At 39.5% G+C, this 17,698-nt stretch overlaps 1 protein-coding gene across 4 annotated transcripts in view; it reads left to right on the plus strand.

Annotated features, from left to right (window-relative positions):
* SNX25 (sorting nexin 25) overlaps window positions 1-17,698 on the plus strand; it is a 172,091-nt gene that overhangs the window by 123,675 nt on the left and 30,718 nt on the right. For 3 of the 4 annotated variants that reach the window (XM_034771266.1, XM_034771267.1, XM_034771269.1), the window contains 2 exons: window positions 857-1,012; window positions 8,602-8,733. In XM_034771266.1, coding sequence (XP_034627157.1) covers window positions 857-1,012; window positions 8,602-8,733 — 288 coding nt within the window. The remainder of the gene's footprint in view (window positions 1-856; window positions 1,013-8,601; window positions 8,734-17,698) is intronic. The other variant, XM_034771268.1, reaches the window with a different exon arrangement.

Genomic DNA, 17,698 nt, shown 5'->3' on the forward strand with positions numbered 1-17,698 from the left:
CTTAGTGTAACTGAGAATAAGGCTCTTTGTCAGCTTCTTACTGCTACATTACATGACAGATGTGGAAATAAAAGTAAGAATGTATTACAACTTTTGCACTACATGCCTTTTTATTTCAGGATTTTTCTATACCAGCAGTTCTCAAACTGGGTCGGGACCCTAAAGTGGGGTGTGACCCCATTTTAATTGGCTCGCCAAAGCTGGCTTAGACTTGCTGGGTCAGGGGCTGAAGCCAAAGCCCAAACCTACTGTCTGGGGACAAGTATCGGGGTAGCCATGTTAGTCTGTATCCACAAAAACAACAAGGAGTCCGTTGGCACCTTAAAGACTAACAGATTTATTTGGGCATAAGCTTTCGTGGGTAAAAAACCTCACTTGATCTGAAGGAGTGAGGTTTTTTTACCCACGAAAGCTTATGCCCAAATAAATCTGTTAGTCTTTAAGGTGTCACCGGACTCCTTGTTGTTTGTCTGGGGACGAAGCCTGAGGGCTTCAGCCTTGGGCAGTGGGGCTGAGATTACAGACCCCCTGCTTGGAGCTGAAGCCTTGGGCTTTGGCTTTGCCCCCACCCCTGAGGCAGTGGGGCTTTGGCTTTGGCCCCTCCACGTGGGAAAGCAGGGATGGGATGGGCTCAGACTTCGGTCCCCCCTTCTGGGGTCGTGTAGTAACTTTTGTTAGAAGAGGGTCGCGGTGCAATGAAGTTTGAGAACCCCTGGTCTATACTGAGATTAATTGTTTCAGTTGTACATAGACGTAAAGTATAAATAATGAAGCATGCATAGCAAACAGGTAACATATTTAACTTATTTTGCATCAGTGACATAGACTTCTTAATAACTAACGTTTTTATTTCTAGAGCCAAGGTTGTGAAGAAGTTATTGATGAATGCAGCGCAAGAATTAATGAACAGGCCAATTATGCTGTAAATAAACTTCGCCAGCTAAATGACAAACTTGAATATAAGAGACAGGCTCTTAATTCCATATGTAATTCACCAAAACCTGACAAAAAGGTAATGCTTTCAGTAGACTCAGTCTGAATTTATTTTACTTATTTGCGTCTGTGATACCAACAGGGTGTTAGCTATTTTCCAGACAGGTATAAAGACAAGGCCCCTTCTCTAAAGAATTTACAATTTAAAAGAGTGTCAGAGCCACTGCCATAAATATTTCAAAAATGAATGTAAATGTCTCTTGTTCCTCATAATTTATAGTACCCTCTTAGAACCCTGGAAATGTTTCCCCAATAGTTTTTACCCTCTTCTGTTTTGCAAATACGATTTCTTCCCTACATCTGTATCTGCTTCTTCCAGTTGAGTTGTTATAGCAACCCAAGCCAACAAGACTGCTCTGTATACTCTTCCTCATTGCTGCTTCAACAGCATTGCAGCTCTGGGGATCAGATCTGTCAGTAAACTTGTGGTCTCTCTGCTGGCCTTGCAGTTACAGAGCACAATGCCTTGTAGCTTCCGCAATGGTGAAGGGTTTACTTAATTTTAAAAAAATTATCCAAGAGAGTGGCTAAATTTCTTTACGAGGAGCTATTTAGAATCCTAAGGGCATTATTTCACCAAACTGGAGTCATTCTAAGATAGGTGAAAATTTTAACCCTACAGTATTGGGACCAAAATCCTATCCTATCTTTTTGCTCTTTAGAATACGTTACACCATTTGCTGTAAAATTCTTATATTTAGAACTAGTCTGGGATCGTGGATCTGGATTAGGATCTGGCTAAAGTTAAGGTTTAAAGATCATTAGTGCTGTAGTGCAGCTATGACTGAGTCAAAATCTTGAGTTCTTGTGAGATTTTGGCCCCAAACAGTGGATGTCTTCTGAAGTCAAGCTATTCTTGCAAAACTCCCACAATCTTGAGCCAGTTCTCCTTCTGATGAGATCTTTTCCATACTGGGGAAGGCTCAGATATAGATATTCAAATCTAAATGTCCTTCTCCCTGGAAATTTCAAGGGTAGTATTTTCAAATTCAAGGTATTAGTTCTGATCCTTTACTGATTTATTTTGGTGAGGATTTTCTTTTTTTGTCCTTTTGTTCCAGTAACTGGCCACAGAGTAGAAAGGATATAACAGAAGCTGATGCGGTGTTGAAGGTCAAGTGGTCTGATTTTTTCTTCAGAGATGCTGAGCATACACAGTTCACACTGAAATCAATATGAGCTGCAGTTTCTCAGCTGCTCTGAAAATCAGGCCACTGCTATATTTAATGAACAGCAAAAGGAAAATATTGGTTGAACTATTAACAAAACATTTCAGTAAGTTCTTTCCTCAACTCTTGTCATAACTATAAAGGGAAGGGTAAAGCCCTCCTGTGTACAATACTATAAAATCCCTCCTGGCCCGAGACTCCAAAATCCTTTTACCTGTAAAGGGTTAAGAAGCTCAGGTAACCTGGCTGACATCTGACCCAAAGGACCAATAAGGGGACAAGATACTTTCAAATCTTGGTGGGAGGAAGGTTTTTGTTTGTGCTCTTTGTTTTGGGGGTTGTTCGCTCTTGGGACTGAGAGGGACCAGACATCAATCCAGGCTCTCCAAATCTTTCTGAACAAGTCTCTCAAGGCTACCCAGGGAAGGGAATTCGCACATTTGGGAGTGGTGACAGCGGACCATATCTAAGCTGGTAGTTAAGCTTAGAAGTTCTCATGCAGGCCCCCACATTTGTACCCTAAAGTTCAGAGTGGGGAAGCAGCCTTGACAACTCCGTTAAATCAGATGAAAATCAGCAATTCTTAATTTGAAAGATGGATCCCTCATTTCTTTCAACTCTTAAAATGTTGAAATGAATCTCTCTAAGGATCAGAAAGGGAGAACATAAAAAAAAATAGATAGTTTAACCCTTTAATTTTTCAATGTATTTAACTGACCTTTAAAAATGTTTGTAGTCCATGAGAATGACCTGCAGATTTTAAATGACCTTTTAGATTTTAAATTACCTTTTAAAAATCTAAATCTGCCACTTCGTTCATTTTCTTTCTTTGCAAATCATTACTCTCTTTGCGGGATCTATATAGAAACAACATGTGAACTCATCATAGGTTTGTAGCACCAATAAATTTATACGCTAATTCCCCAATTGGTGCTTATATCCTCAATTATGTAAACGAGGAAGAAAGGAGCTGTTAATTTCAGATCCATCAGAAATGTGAAGAAGGGATTAGTGATTGCAAATGGAAAATAGCAATCTGTAGAGAGAGCTCTTTAATTTCAGTTATCTTGGGAGCATATTAAAAACAGCAGAGCTCACACAAAAATATAATGCTAAGCAGTGTTTGGCAGTGTCCTTTTAAAAACAAAAAGCACTGCCATGCAGGATATCTCAACCATTGTCTTTGATTATATGTCAGTGTGGATTCCATTGTAGTTGTGCATGTGCATCGTGCATGCAAGATCAGAGTCTTCTGAATAGCAGTATCCATTAGGGCTGTGCATGTGCCCTGTGCCATCTCATGCTTCCTTGTGAGCATAAAGGGAGGAGTGGCTATGACCCTCCCTCAGTTCTCTCTTGCCACCCATGGCAGCAAGACACAACACAGTGGTCTCTGACTCACCACTCTCTTTAGTGCTTCATTCTTCTCATCCGCTTTGGCCTGATTGGACTCAGAAAGGACAACAGCCTGTACAGTAGGGTAAGGCACTTTGCATCAACCTCTGCACCTAACGGCACACTCCAAACCATGATTATTTAAATGTTTCCTGTGTTGTGATAGACTAACCCCACTCACAACTGCTGCTTGGGCGAGAGCCAAGTTCCAGACAGATGCAGAGCTTGCCATTCGTTTTTTCTCCATTGGACACAACTGCCACATTGATGGCCTTGGCGGTCACCATGAGATGGGCCTTTTGGTTTCAAGCATCCAGCATTACTAAGGAGATGCAGTGCACCATAGAGGACCTGCCCTTCTAAGGGATGGACCTCTTCAGTAGCCAAACAGATGATGCACTCTGCTCCCTTAATAATTCTAGGGCTATGCTGTGATCACTAGGGATTTATACTCCAGCTCCCTACAATAAACCACACTAATAACCCCAAGAGCGTGAGAGAGCTCTCTCCTCTTCCCAGACTACTTAACCAGAGTACCCTTCACGAAACCGGGTACTTCAGGAGACAGCTGTTATCCTCCTCTTTTGTCACGTACCAGCACCATTCCAGAGGCAGCAGGTTTGGCAGGAATGTGGGATCCACATTGACACATGCTTGAAGAACAACGTATTGTTACCTACCCCATAGTAACTGTGTTTTTGAGATCTGACCCACCCTGCTTTTCAGAGTCCTCAGCTACCATGGGCTTTGAATTGTGAGGGAGCTGTGGGAAAGTCGTAGCCACTCTACTCTTTATATCCTTACATGAGAGTCCAGAGGGGCCCCGGGTGAATGTGATAAGGGTGTGGAAATAAAAGGATGATGTGACTAGTTGGTGGGAGAGGGCAATTTGAGTGGCAGCGTGACTGGTGTATGCTTTTTGGGGGAGGAAATGTGATAAATGGGAATATGTCACTATTCTTTCCCTCAACCTTCCAGACTCTTCTTGCAGATTCCCACCTTCCCTGCTCTAGAGCAGTGGTTTTCAATTTGCAGGTCATGACCCAGTACTGGGTCGCAGAATGTAAGGCACTGGGTTGCAGTGGCTCTGGTCAGCACTGCCAACCGGGCCGTTAAAAGTCCCATCGGTGGTGCTGCCCAGCTAAGGCAGGCTAGTCCCTACCTATTCTGACACAGCGCAGCGCCCTGGAAGTGGCTAGCAGCAGGTCCAGCTCCTAGGTGGGGGGACCACGGGGCTCCGTGCGCAGTTCCCAGCCAATGGGAGCTGGGGGTGTGTCTGCGAGTGAGAGCTGCGCGGAGCCGTTGAGTGCCTTCGCCTAGGAGCCAGACCTGCTGCTGGCCATTTCCAGGGTGCAGCATGGTCCATGGTGCCAGGATAGGCAGGAAGCCTGCCTTAGCACCCCTACTGTGCCACTGACTGGGAGCCACCTGAGGTAACCCTGTATCCCAATCCCTTTCCCCAGCCCTTAGCCCACCCCAAACCCAGAGCCCCTTCCTGCACCCCAAACTCCTCATCCCTAGCCCACCCCAGAGCCTGCACCCCCAGCCCAGAGCCCTGACCCCCTCCCGCACCCCAAGCCCTGGCCCCAACCCAGAGCCTCCTCCCACACCCTGAACCCCTCATTCCCAGCCCACCCCACAGCTCTCACCCCTGCATCCCAACCCTCTGCCCCAGCCCTGAGCCCCTCCCACACCCCAAACCCCTCATCCTCCGCTCCTTTGGGTTGCAGGCATCAACAATTTTCTTCAACTGGGTCGCCAGAAAAATGTTTGAAAACCACTGCTCTAGAGTGCCCCCTAAGGATCCTCTCCTGCCTTCTATCTTATCTTTAAAGTCAAACCCCATAAATTATATCTGTGCAAGATCAGACTCTAGTGTATCAGTAACTAGCTTGTCAAGCAGAGCAGCCAACTGCTCTTTGATGCTGCTGAGTTATAAGCAAGGGAATCTAGGACATTATCTGAGACCTAGTAACATGGCAGAATGAGAGGATCTGGCAGGTAAAGGCAACTGCTAGGGTTGACTTAAAAATTAAAGTGGTAGGGAGGTAGGAAACCAGATGAGGAGCAGAACCCAGAGATTACAGCGGAGGTGATGGGCAGAAGTGGCTGAATGTTGTTCTTGTTAGATTTGTCCTGGTTTTGAAAAAACTACTGGCGTATTTAGACTAACTGAAACAGCGTCTGACTTTTGAAACCAGAACTATATATTTAGCAACATAAAGGGAATTATGTGAGCACAAATGTATCAGGATTGATAAATAGTATCAAATAATGTCATGACACGAATACTATTTAAGTCAATGGGAATTATGCCATTGATTTCAGTGAGCTTTATGCCCTGCCCACGTGATCAGGGTTTAGCTGATCGCCATATTTGGGATCTGGAAGGAATTTTCCTCCAGGGCAGATTGGCAGAGGCCCTGAGGGTTTTTTGCTTTCCTCTGCAGCGTGGGGCATGGGTCACTTGCTGGAGAATTCTCTGCACCTTGAAGTCTTTAAATCATGATTTGAGGACTTCAGTAGCTCAGACATAGGTTACGGCTTTGATACAGGAGTGGGTGGGTGAGATTCTGTGGCCTGCATTGTGCAGGAAGTCAGACTAGACGATCATAATGGTCCCTTCTGACCTTAAAGTCCGTGATTTTATGATTCTGTGAAAAGTGTTACTATCTCTTTGGATTAATATGAAGTTTTAGTTACCACGCAACAGAGCCCTCCAGCCCACTCAATCAAGAGTCTGGTGTTTGTTTTGTTCCCTTCGTAAATGGCTTTTTCCACACAGTGAAAAGATGAAAGTTTAAAGGTGAACTGCAAACTTTAAAATGAAAGTGAAGTTTGTTTGCTGAATAACCTGATCACCAGGATGTAGCAAGGCATTCAGCCAAAATTTAAACTAAACATAAAATAGTCCTTCAAATCCTCCATGATCTCTTCAGTGAGCAAGGAGAATTTCAGAGAGAAGAAAAAAGTACTTCTAGTTAAAGATGCTCTCAACATGAATTAGGCTTCATATTTATACAAACATAGTTTTACAGAACAAAATATCACAAAAATGTTTCTGTTGAGTTAAATACCCACTCAAAAATTCCACTTGATACTCTCGTTTGTGTTTGGAATTATTCTTCCAGGTTGTTTGCCTCCCAAACATTGCAGTTTAGGGCTAGCTTGAGAATCAGAAAGTAAATCTCACCCGTCCTATTTTCATTCACTAGACTTTGAGGAATGCAAAATGTGGACAAACAATATAAGTGATTTAAAGGTAAATTTGCTTTTAACAATTCTTTCCATTTTAATAATATGAGAAGATATTAGTGATGCAGGTAAGGAAATCTAGTTACTTTAGAAATACAGAAACATTTTCTTTTTATTTAATAAGTGTCATCAAGGATATAGAATGATCAATTTTCATGCAAAATATTACACACTTTACAGTGGTATAGCATTTGAGTGCAACAGATTTGTTTCTGTAACACTCTTTACTATATAACTCTAAGTATAAGAAAAACACAATTGTAAATCATAATAAAATTGTGTGTATATAAACATAGGAACACATGCACTCACATGGTTAGCTACAAAATACTCAAAATTGTAATGCTATTTGAGAGAATGGTTATATACAATTTTATTCCTATTTTAACTTGTTGATTTAAGTAGCATTACAGTTTTTAAGGTTTTGCTTCTGATATCAGTGCTATCTGTATAACCAAACCATTATGACATATTATATTTATATATGAATCATTACTTGTTATCTCAGCTTTAACTGGAGACTGATTTATTTACACATGCATGCACACACTTTTTTTCCCCTAATGACAATGAAAAATATGGAGAGAGATTCATTATGCCTTTCTGCATTGTTACACATTTTGAAATGTGTTTAATAAAATTGAATCAATAGTGGTAGAGAGTCTTGGTATTTTGTTATGTAAGGTCAACAACTGTTCACCCGTAGTCGCACCATACCAATTTCTGTGGATCTATTCATCCTTTGTTGTTATCTGAGTTTTTCCATGATTTCACTGTTACATTCTTAGTTGCCAGAATAAAGTCATTGCAAAGAGATCTGTATGCAGGTAGTCCTGGAAAATCTAGATGCTGTCCCAAGAAGGATGATAGCTGTTTGAAGAGGGAGTTGTATACCTGTAATTTTAAATGATCCTTCACCTTACAAGAGACCAAGTATTTAATATATAGAGGAAGAATTGTTGTAGATGTATAAATGTGACCACCAAGTTACTTCTTCCCTGGTACAAGTTGGTCAAGGAGGACTTTAAATGAAGCTGAGTTTGTGTGCTATTTCATAGAAGTGAAAATATCAACTTGTTTTCTTAACTGTTTTTAATCACACATTTTTACATATATTCGCAAATTTTCTTACAATCATCTTCTGTAACAGTAATTTGCAAATCATTTTGCCATTTGTAAGATACAGATTTCTTTCTTTTAGAAGATGATCCCTTTGAGAGTTATGTCCAAGCAAGAAAGTCTTTTAAATGTATATTTTTCAATATAATTAATGTTATTTGGATTTTTTGGGGGCCTATTAAATTGTAACTCCTTGGAATGCTTAGTTACATAATTAAGACACAAGGAATGAAAACTATTCACTGGTTGTTCAGTCATGTTAAGTATTTCCTAAAGAGAGAAACTTGTCAACAGAGAGTACCAACAATGTTTATATAGTCTTTAACTTGAAAGTGTTCCTTTAAAAATATTTCTGTACTGATTGCCCCCTCTAGCCTGGTGAATGGTGATATTTGGCATGTTTTTCTGTTCCTATTTCAGGTTTTTCTTTTAGCACTGCAAGTCGACTTTTAATTGATACAGTGTATTCTACCAATCTAGATTAGACTGCGTAGATTGTACAGATTTGGGATTTTTTGTAATGAGTTGTCCCATGGGATTATTCCTTTTTCTCTCCTCTCTTCTCCCCTGCGCCCTTTCCATCTCTTGAATATTATAACCAAAGAAACCAGTGGCTATGTTATCGTAGGCAGTTTCCTACCAGTTGTAATTCCTATATTTTCCTTGCCAGATTGTTTCCAAACTGAAGGATGAAATTACTCTAATAGAGAGAGAACACAGTGACCTTCGGTTGCACATTGCAAGAACAGATTGGTGGTGTGAAAATCTTGGCATGTGGAAAGCCTTCATAAATACAGGCGAGGTATGTTTTTGCTGTGTTTTTATCCTCTGGTTCAGTTCAAATTCTCAGTGTATAAAGAAAAATAAATGCTGACATTCATTTTGTTAGTTTATTTAAAACAACCCCATCAACCCCCTCCCCTCCATTCACAAACACGTCTCATCCTTCAGCTCTGTTATTCAGGAGCTATAGGAACATCTGTAAATATATCAGTGGGTTCAGGCATAGGATAAAGTGGTATGGTGTCTAAGGAACACCGTTGTGCATCAACAATGAGCACATTAAGATCTGTGCCTTGTAATCTTATGATGCTAATTGACTGAGATACAGTACTGTTATTGGCATGCATGGTGTTGGGGTTCCCCTGAGACCTCTTCCCCTCAGTTCCTCCAAGAACTCACTTGAAATCCAGTCTCGTCACTCAGTTTCCTTTATTTGGCATACAGCAAAGCTACGTTGAGTTGATCAGACTCAACAGTAGGGCGTGGGTATAGGGGGTGTACCACACTTCCAAAGTTACACAGCAAACCTCTTCCTTCATACATATTTTCACATTACATTGCATTTACTATACATTGCATCACATGTTTTGGGATTGACTTAGTCACTTTGTAGGAACCAATCCCTGTACAGTATGCTCTGTCCATTCACCATCCATGTACAACTTACTCTTTACCTCATCTTACTTTCCAGGATTATCTTGTCCATTGTAAATGGCTCCTTGGGTGTTTCCCCCTTATCTTGGCTAGTACAGACGTTCTTTTTCCAGTCTACTGATCCATTTACTTATCCTAGTTAGCACAAATACTCTGTTTTCAGCATGCTAATCAGTGTACCTCCCTACTCCTGTCTTCCAAGAAATGAGGCCTTTCCCATGTTTAATACTTATGTCACGCCAGGCCTACATTCCTACACATAGAAGACCCAATATTTGCACTTGCTATATTTCATAGTATGATCTTCTATACCAATTAAGTTTTAAGGGACTGTTAGAGATACTGGATGAGGAGTAGGAAAGCCAGCTTACAAGGTGAAACACTCAACAGGAATTTCTGAAGTACTTTATGTCACTGGGTGAACCTTAGAGGAAAGTGTGATTCTTTGAGTAGTGGTTAGTGTCCCTATGGGTGCTCCACTGTAGGCATTTATGATTCCATGTGTCCGGTTGTTCATGAGATGTTTGCAGATGTGGCTTATGTCCTGGTGCAGATTTGAGTGTTCCTTGTTTTGAAGAAGATGACTCAAGCTATCCAACTTTTGTTTGAGAACTACAGATGCGCAAAGTTATGGCATGAATTCTTGCAACTTGTACAATTCAACCCATCAACTTATTGATTGGACAATGAAAGATAAGAAGTGTGGAATCTCTCTTATTCCATTACATGTATTAGGTAGTAGACAAGAAATATTTGTTACAAAGGGGGTGTTGTCCAATTATTAGTCATACTTACCTCATCAGACCAGTACATAGATCCTCTTGAGCGTTTCTTCTGTAACAAAACTTAATGTCTGAACTTTAAAAGTGTTTGTAAACCCTACAATTTTTCTTTACGGTTTTAAAAATCTGTTTCTCATTAAATAAAGAAGATTGTTTTCTGAACCTCAGGGATGCCTACATGCACACTAAGAATATATCTTAGTCACAGCATACATCTTGTGTAGTAGAGATGCAGCAATTCTAGTTGCTTTTAAAGCTAAGTCAGCTCTGTGTGCATTGATGCCCTGAAAGTAAGTAGGTAAGTGTGTTTGCATGTGTGTGTGTCTACATAGATTCTAAGCCAAAAGGGACCATTGTGATCATCTAGTCTCACCTTCTGTATTACACAGACCATAAAACTTCCTCAAAATAATTCCTAGAAGAGATCTTTTAGAAAAAAACATCAATTTTTAATTTTAAGTGATGGAGAATCCATTATGACCCTTGATAAATTGTTCTAGTGGTTTATTATTCTCACTGTTAAAAATATACACCTTATTTCCAGTCTGAATTTTCTAGCTTTATCTTCCAGTCATTGAATCATGTTATACCTTCCTCTGCTAGACTCGAGCCAGTTATTAAATATTTGTTCCCCATGTAAACATTTATAAGCTGTAATCAAGTCACCCCTTAACCATCCCTTTGTTTAGCTAAACAGATTGAGCTGTTTGACTCAATCATTAAAAGGCATGTTTTCTAATAATTTTAGTCTTATGGCTCTCTTCAATTTGTCAACATTGTTCTTGAATTGTGGGCACCAGAACTTGACACAGTATTCAAGCCGTGGTCACACCAGTGCCAAATACAGAGATAAAATAACCTCCCTACTCCTACTTGAGATTCCCCTATTTATGCAGGCAAGGTTTGCATTAGCTCTTTTGCCACAGCACCACACTGGGAGCTCATGTTCAGCTGATTTTTCCACCATGATCCCCAAATCTGGGCATTGTGCCTATGTATGTACTTACCTACCTGAAATATTGCCTTACTGAAAATACTACTTTAGAGGAGGACAAGGGGCTAATGGATATGACCATCAAAGTGTTGTTAGGGTCTCCTTAGCTCTCACAGTTCACTCCTAACAATTGCCAGATAGTTCCCCAGAAAGGATCCTTAGAATCATAGAACTGGAAAGGACCTCGAGAGGTCATCTAGTCCAGTCCCCTATACTCATGGCAGGACTGGACTAGATGACCTCTCAAGGTCCCTTCCAGTTCTGTGATTCTAAGGATCCTTTCTGGGGAACTAAGTATTATCTAGATCATTCCTGACAGGTGTTTGTCTAATCTGCTCTTAAAAATCTCCAGTGATGGAGAGCCTAGGCGATTTATTCCAGTGCTTAACCACCCTGACAGTTAGGAAGCTTTTCCTAATATCCAACCTAAACCTCCCTTGCTGCAATTTAAGCCCATTGCTTCTTGTCCTATCCGCAGAGGTTAAGAAAAACAATTTTTCTTCCTCCTCCTTATAACAACCTTTTACATACTTGAAAACTGTTATCATGTCTCTGTCTTCTCTTTTCCAGACTAAACAAACCCAATTTTTTCAGTCTTCCCTCATAGGTCATGTTTTTTAGACCTTTAATCGTTTTTGTCGCTCGTCTCTGGATTCTCTCCAATTTGTCCATATCCTTCCTGAATGTGGTGGCCAGAACTGGACACAATACTCCAGTTGAGGCCTAATCAGCATGGAGTAGAGCGGAAAAATTACTTCTCATATCTTGCTTACAAAAAAGTGTTCACATTTATACAATGACTCAGTAGCACAACTTACAGGACCAATTCTATGTTGACTTAAGGGAAGTAAAGGCTAATTGGATCTCTATAGAATTCTCTTCCCATGCTAGTAATAAAATGTGTTCCTTAAAATATATTTCTAAATAAGTGCAAATAATTGTCATGGTGTGAAAACACAATAGACTTGGGAACAAATTGCTATTGTGTTTACCTGGTTATGTCTTAAGTTCCTGTAAATTAATGATAGCTCTCTCTGAAACAAAACCACAGGCTGCTGTTCAAGTGGACTATTAGATCTAACGTGTCAAACATGATGTACCATTTTGTTAAACTGAACAGTTAGTGTACTGCATTCTGTTTTCTTTTGTTTTGTGTTGCTGTAGGTGAGATGACCTAGCTCATTCATACTAATGAATATTGTACTAGAGTAATTAATGTCTTCTTGCCAGCTTCGCCAGATCTCTTAAATTCTTGTTTAACTTAGAAATCCTGAATAAAATGATAGCATTAACATATACAACTAAAATTCTGACCTGGCAAGTCAGTAATGCCTAGCACCCAAAGAGATAGTTGTCTACGGTGGGGTTGCAAACAGGTGTCAGGGATCACAACTACCCTTCTCTTCCCTTACCTTTTTACTAAATGGGTGGGGTGTTCTGGCCTGATCCCAGTTAAATAAGAGGAGGGGGTTCTGGGTGTGGTCCCAGTATGATAAAGGGAGTCCCAGTATAGAACTGGTTGAGACCTAATGAATAACTTGTAAGGACCAGTAGACTAGGCAATTAGGTGCACGTTGAAACCTGAATTGTATTTTATTTATACAGCACTGTGATTGAATGGAAAGGCTGAGGAAAGTCTTGAAGTTGCAGTTCTTTCAAGCAAAGATTTAGTGCATAATTCTAAAGTTTTCTAGCTGTAGAGAATAGATCAGTTCAGAGGACCTAAATAGTCAGAACCGTTTCCTTCTCTGTAACACTGATTGTTGCTTTTCTCAGTTTTTGGTGTGATGGCAAGATATGTTTTAGAAAGAGAATTAGTTTATAACTCATTCTAATGTAGCCTGAAGTCGAAGTGTACAATCCTTATTGCAGAGAGTCTTAGTGAAGGCAGATGTTACTGCATTACTGTATAGAGTGACTCACTGGGAAAGGAAAAAGTCTGTGACTGTACAATTTTTAAACTGAAACCTAAATAAGTAATATATAAAATTCTAAATGGATTTATGAGATAATAAAAAAAAAGCAAAATCTAACCCCTATTTGTAGTAGATCTTGACTTGCATATGTCAATTTTTAAGGTTTCTATTTATCAGAAAAGTATGTAACTGTATGAAATAAAAATATAATCATTGCAAATGTTGCAGTCTGCAGATGTTGTTTTAAAACAAGTTGTCCTTATAAACTGGCCTTGGAGCCCAAATATTTTGGGTGTTTTGTAGAAACCGAGAGGAGGATTTAATATAATTGGTGGTAGAAAAACAGTAACCTTACATGAATGAGACTTGCAATTACACTTCATATAACACTCTTAAGACCCATCCTCAGCTGTTGTTAATTTGCATAGCTCCACAACGGAGTGGAGCTGCACTGATTTACCCCAGCTAAGGATCTGGCCTTCCCACTGTAAAACCTCTTTTGATCTGTTAGTGTTTCATGTTTTGGGTGAAAACTCTTTCTCCCCCATCAATAATCCAGTTCTAGAACATAATTTTTAAAAATTGATTTTTGACAAGGAATGGTATTTATAGATCTAGAATATTGGGCAAATCCTGCTCATGTCAGTCATTCAAATAATTCCATTATAGTCAGTGAGACTCCTAGGGTGAGCATGGTGAGCACAGTTTACTTTCCATCAGGTTATGAAAAATAAATACTATTTGCCAGACAGACATTTAATGCATTCTTTATATGTTCCTGGGGAATGCTAAAAGTCTTCCCCTTAGTCATGTCATCATTAGGGTTGAGGGGAGGGGTTTTGGTGAATAGATTCTTCCAAAAACGTATTTTTCAGGGCACTGAAACTGTTTGCCACTTTGGGTTGAATTCAGTGAATAGTTTCATTCCCTCTTCTCCCCACCCCCACCAAAAAGAAAGAAAGAAAGAAAGAAAAAGGTGAATAAAAAACATTTAAAAAGTCAAAATAGTTACATTTTGACTATTTTGAAATGAAGTGTTTAAACTTTCTGTTTCGGAATGTTTCGACTAGAAATTTAGCTAATTTTTAAAAAGTGAAAAATATCACAAAATGACTTAACGAAATAAAAAACCAAAATTAATTTCAAGTGAAACAAAATGTCTCGTATCCATAACCCTTCTTTTTTTGGCAAGACCAACGTAAATAATTCAGTTTTAGTTGAAACTAGATTTTCTTTTGAATTTTTATCAAACTTTTGCTCAGCTCTAGTCATTATCTCACTGTTCAGTATCCTGCTGCTCAGATGGGTTTTTACAGAGAATTGCTTGGGTTGGAAGGAACTTCTAATGAGTCATGCAAGTTCATCCTTCAGCATAGTGGCAAAGCTAATTGTATTATTCCTAAATCATCCCTGATGGATGTCTAGACTGGCTCTTAATATCTCTAATTATGGGGATTCAACATGGGGATTGTCTGCTTATTCCATTATGTAACTCTTATTAGTTCTAAAGTTTTCCCTGATATTTAATTTAAATTTTCCTTACTGCAGCTTACAGCCATAACTTGCTTTGTGCAGTAATTGGTTCCTGTTGACTTTATAACACCTCTTTATATGTTTGTAGATATTATGCCTCTTTTAGGTCTTCTCTTCAATAGTTTTGAACATACCAGTTTTCTAAACTATTTCCTCATTTTCATTACTCTCCTCTGAACCCTTTGTAATGTTTACTAATGTGGTGCTTGAAATTGAAGCCCACACTGCAGCTGAGAAAGAGGCTGGGAGCACTCCTACCCAGAGGCATGTGTAGAAGAGAGAAATTCTTGCCCTTTCTGGATTAGGTGCTCAATGATAGACCATACACTCTGAAATAATGATTTTTGCATTGTCCTGAGGTTGCCATATAACTGTTGTAGGAGAAGAATTAAGAGTCTGAAACCATCTAAATCTCTTAGGTACAGAGTGCTGAGTCAGTCCTCTTCTCCATAACTAACCATGTGTAACGTGAAAAACTCTTATTTAAGCCAATGACTCTGGGTCGATGAAGGTATGAGTAGGGTATGTCATGAAAGGAGCTGTGGAGTTCAGCCTTAGACCTAATTCTGAGAGTACCCTGCCATCCTCAATGAATTCTCAATACTATGCCCATCACTGTGGTATTTGAACACAGCCTTCAAGCTTCCAGGTCCCAATTTTAGGACAAAGATTTAAAATAATATTAATATTATAGCAAAAACCATGAAAGGGTGGGGAATTTCATTTCCTTATGTTTTTCTAGCTTGTTTTAGGATTAATTATTTCTGATGGGTTTTTTAAATATAAAAAACAAATTAACAAAGGAAACCATAAAAGTGAGAACACTTTTGATGAAGTGAGGTGAAGGTAAATTTGGATTTGAAATGAGAAGTCCGGTATTCTAATCATAGCTCACCTCTATCCATTTGTGGTTCCGTTTCAATGAGGGGTTGATGTAAACTCTTACATATAGAGAGAGTCCAGTGAAATATTGTGCTGCCTATTTGCTAGGTAACATGCTAGTCCAAAATAGCAAATGTACAAGTATTTCAAATGATCATAACTTCCCTTTGCTCAAAAAGGGATTATGAAAGCTATCAAATATTTTATATGGGTGACTGGAATGAACTTTAAACTTAGTTCTCCATTTAATAATTATTCTCCCTATGCAGAACCATGTGAATAATAACTTGAAAATAGAATGAAGGCCAATTTTAGAAGACCTAGCTTTAAAAATTTTCCCCTGCTTTGAGTATATTCTAAAAGGTCACCAAAAAGGAATAATTAAAGTAACAGGTAGAGATAATTTCCCCATGGATCACCACCTGCTGGTAATTTTATTCAAATGTGCCTGCATTTCTGCAAGTGATTAGTCTTTTGAAAAATGTGTAATACAGGAAAGTCACTAATAATGATCACTTACCGTGAGCCCTTCCATCTCTGATCTCCCAACCCTCATAAATCCATGTGAGAGAGAGGCTTTGCAATGTGTCTGAAGGCACAAATCCTGGCTCTGCCAGACCAAGGAAGGAAAAGACTGCGTCGTTACACTCTCACAGAAAACACCCTGCCACCAGTTCCTTCTTCTTTGCGTCACGGGAGTTTCAGATCAAACACCTCTGCTGATCTCAAACGTGGAAGCCTGGCATGGAAAAGAAAGGTAGTCCCTTGGGTAGCTATGTTTAAACCATGTAGGGTTTTATAAATTAAAACTAGCATCTTGAATTTTATCTGGAAATTCATTGGGAGCCACTGAAATGGTCAGTTATTGGGGTTGTACACATTCAGCACTAGGCTGCGTTTCTTGATGGTCCTGTGTGCAGCCCAGGAACGCCATATTACAACAAGAAGTAAGTTTATAAGGAGACATATTTTAATGAAATGTCACTTACGGTGATGGTATATCGACTGTTAGAATTGCCTGCCACTAGCATAAATAGACATGACCAGACTTTTACAACCCTCCCTGTGGATGTTGTCATCATTTGAATTTTATGGTTTATCCTGACTGTAATTGAATTAATTAGAAAGTACCTCTTTAGCGAGCAAAATTGCCTAAAAAGTCAAAACAAACCCATGCCAACAAAATATATGAAGACTGCTTCCCTCAGAAAGATGGTTTCAGAGTGGTGTGCTACAATTCCTTTTCAGCCTGTTATCCATAGATAATCTAGCTAAGACAAACATTTTATATTACTGATTTTTCTTTACAGACATAAAAGGCATAAAAAAGGCAAAATATGTGCCTTGTATGTTGCCATCCAGATCTTTAAACACAGGTGGTAATCTGTGTTAATCTGGTATTTCATCATATCTTCAGTACTGTACGTTGGAAACATTGATTTCATTAGGGGCTTATTTAGTAAGGAAAGGGCCTCATACTTTAGCTGTTTGTCTTGCTTGGCAAATGGATTAACAGAGCAAATCTTCTGAAGAAAACTGTATTGCACTGGGGAGAAAGGGTGACATTTTGGTTGAGACATGAGATCTTAAAGATCTGAGTTTGATCCTTGGCATTGCCACAGACCACGTCTGTATTCTTGAGAGAAGCTTTTAACCTCACTTTGCCTCAGTTTCCCCCATCTGATAACACATACTTTACATAGCTATTGTAAGTTTTCATTCGTTGATAGTTGTAAAGAATGTGAGAGCCTCCAATGGGAGGCAGCTATACATGTGTGAAAAGTACTCTTAAATGCAAGTAATGAATGGAGAACTGAAATGGCAATCCGATAACCCCAGCTAGCACAGTCCTCACCTTAAGGATTGCTATGGCTTATGTATATGGATATCTATATCTTGAGAGAAGACAAGGTTGAAAAGAGAGACCATGAAGAATATGAAACTAATCAAGAAAATTCTAAGAAAATTAAGTACTGGTAAGCAATAGGAGAAGTCACTGTTTTTTAAAATGGAATTGAGCCTGAATGCAGAGACTCTGGTTATTGAAACAATGTGAGAGCAAGTCCCCCAGTTCCTCCCTTCCCTCTCTGCACAGAAAGGTTTTTTTTAACAACGTTAGAGTGACAGGAGTGACCCATGGAGCAGCAATAAGGTGCTTAGGAAAGAAGGTAGAGCAGAAGTTAAAACCCGTACAGTAAAATATGGGAGGACGCATGCCTGTCA

The sequence above is a fragment of the Trachemys scripta genome, chromosome 5 (assembly GCF_013100865.1).
Source record: "Trachemys scripta elegans isolate TJP31775 chromosome 5, CAS_Tse_1.0, whole genome shotgun sequence".
NCBI lineage: Eukaryota > Metazoa > Chordata > Testudines > Emydidae > Trachemys > Trachemys scripta.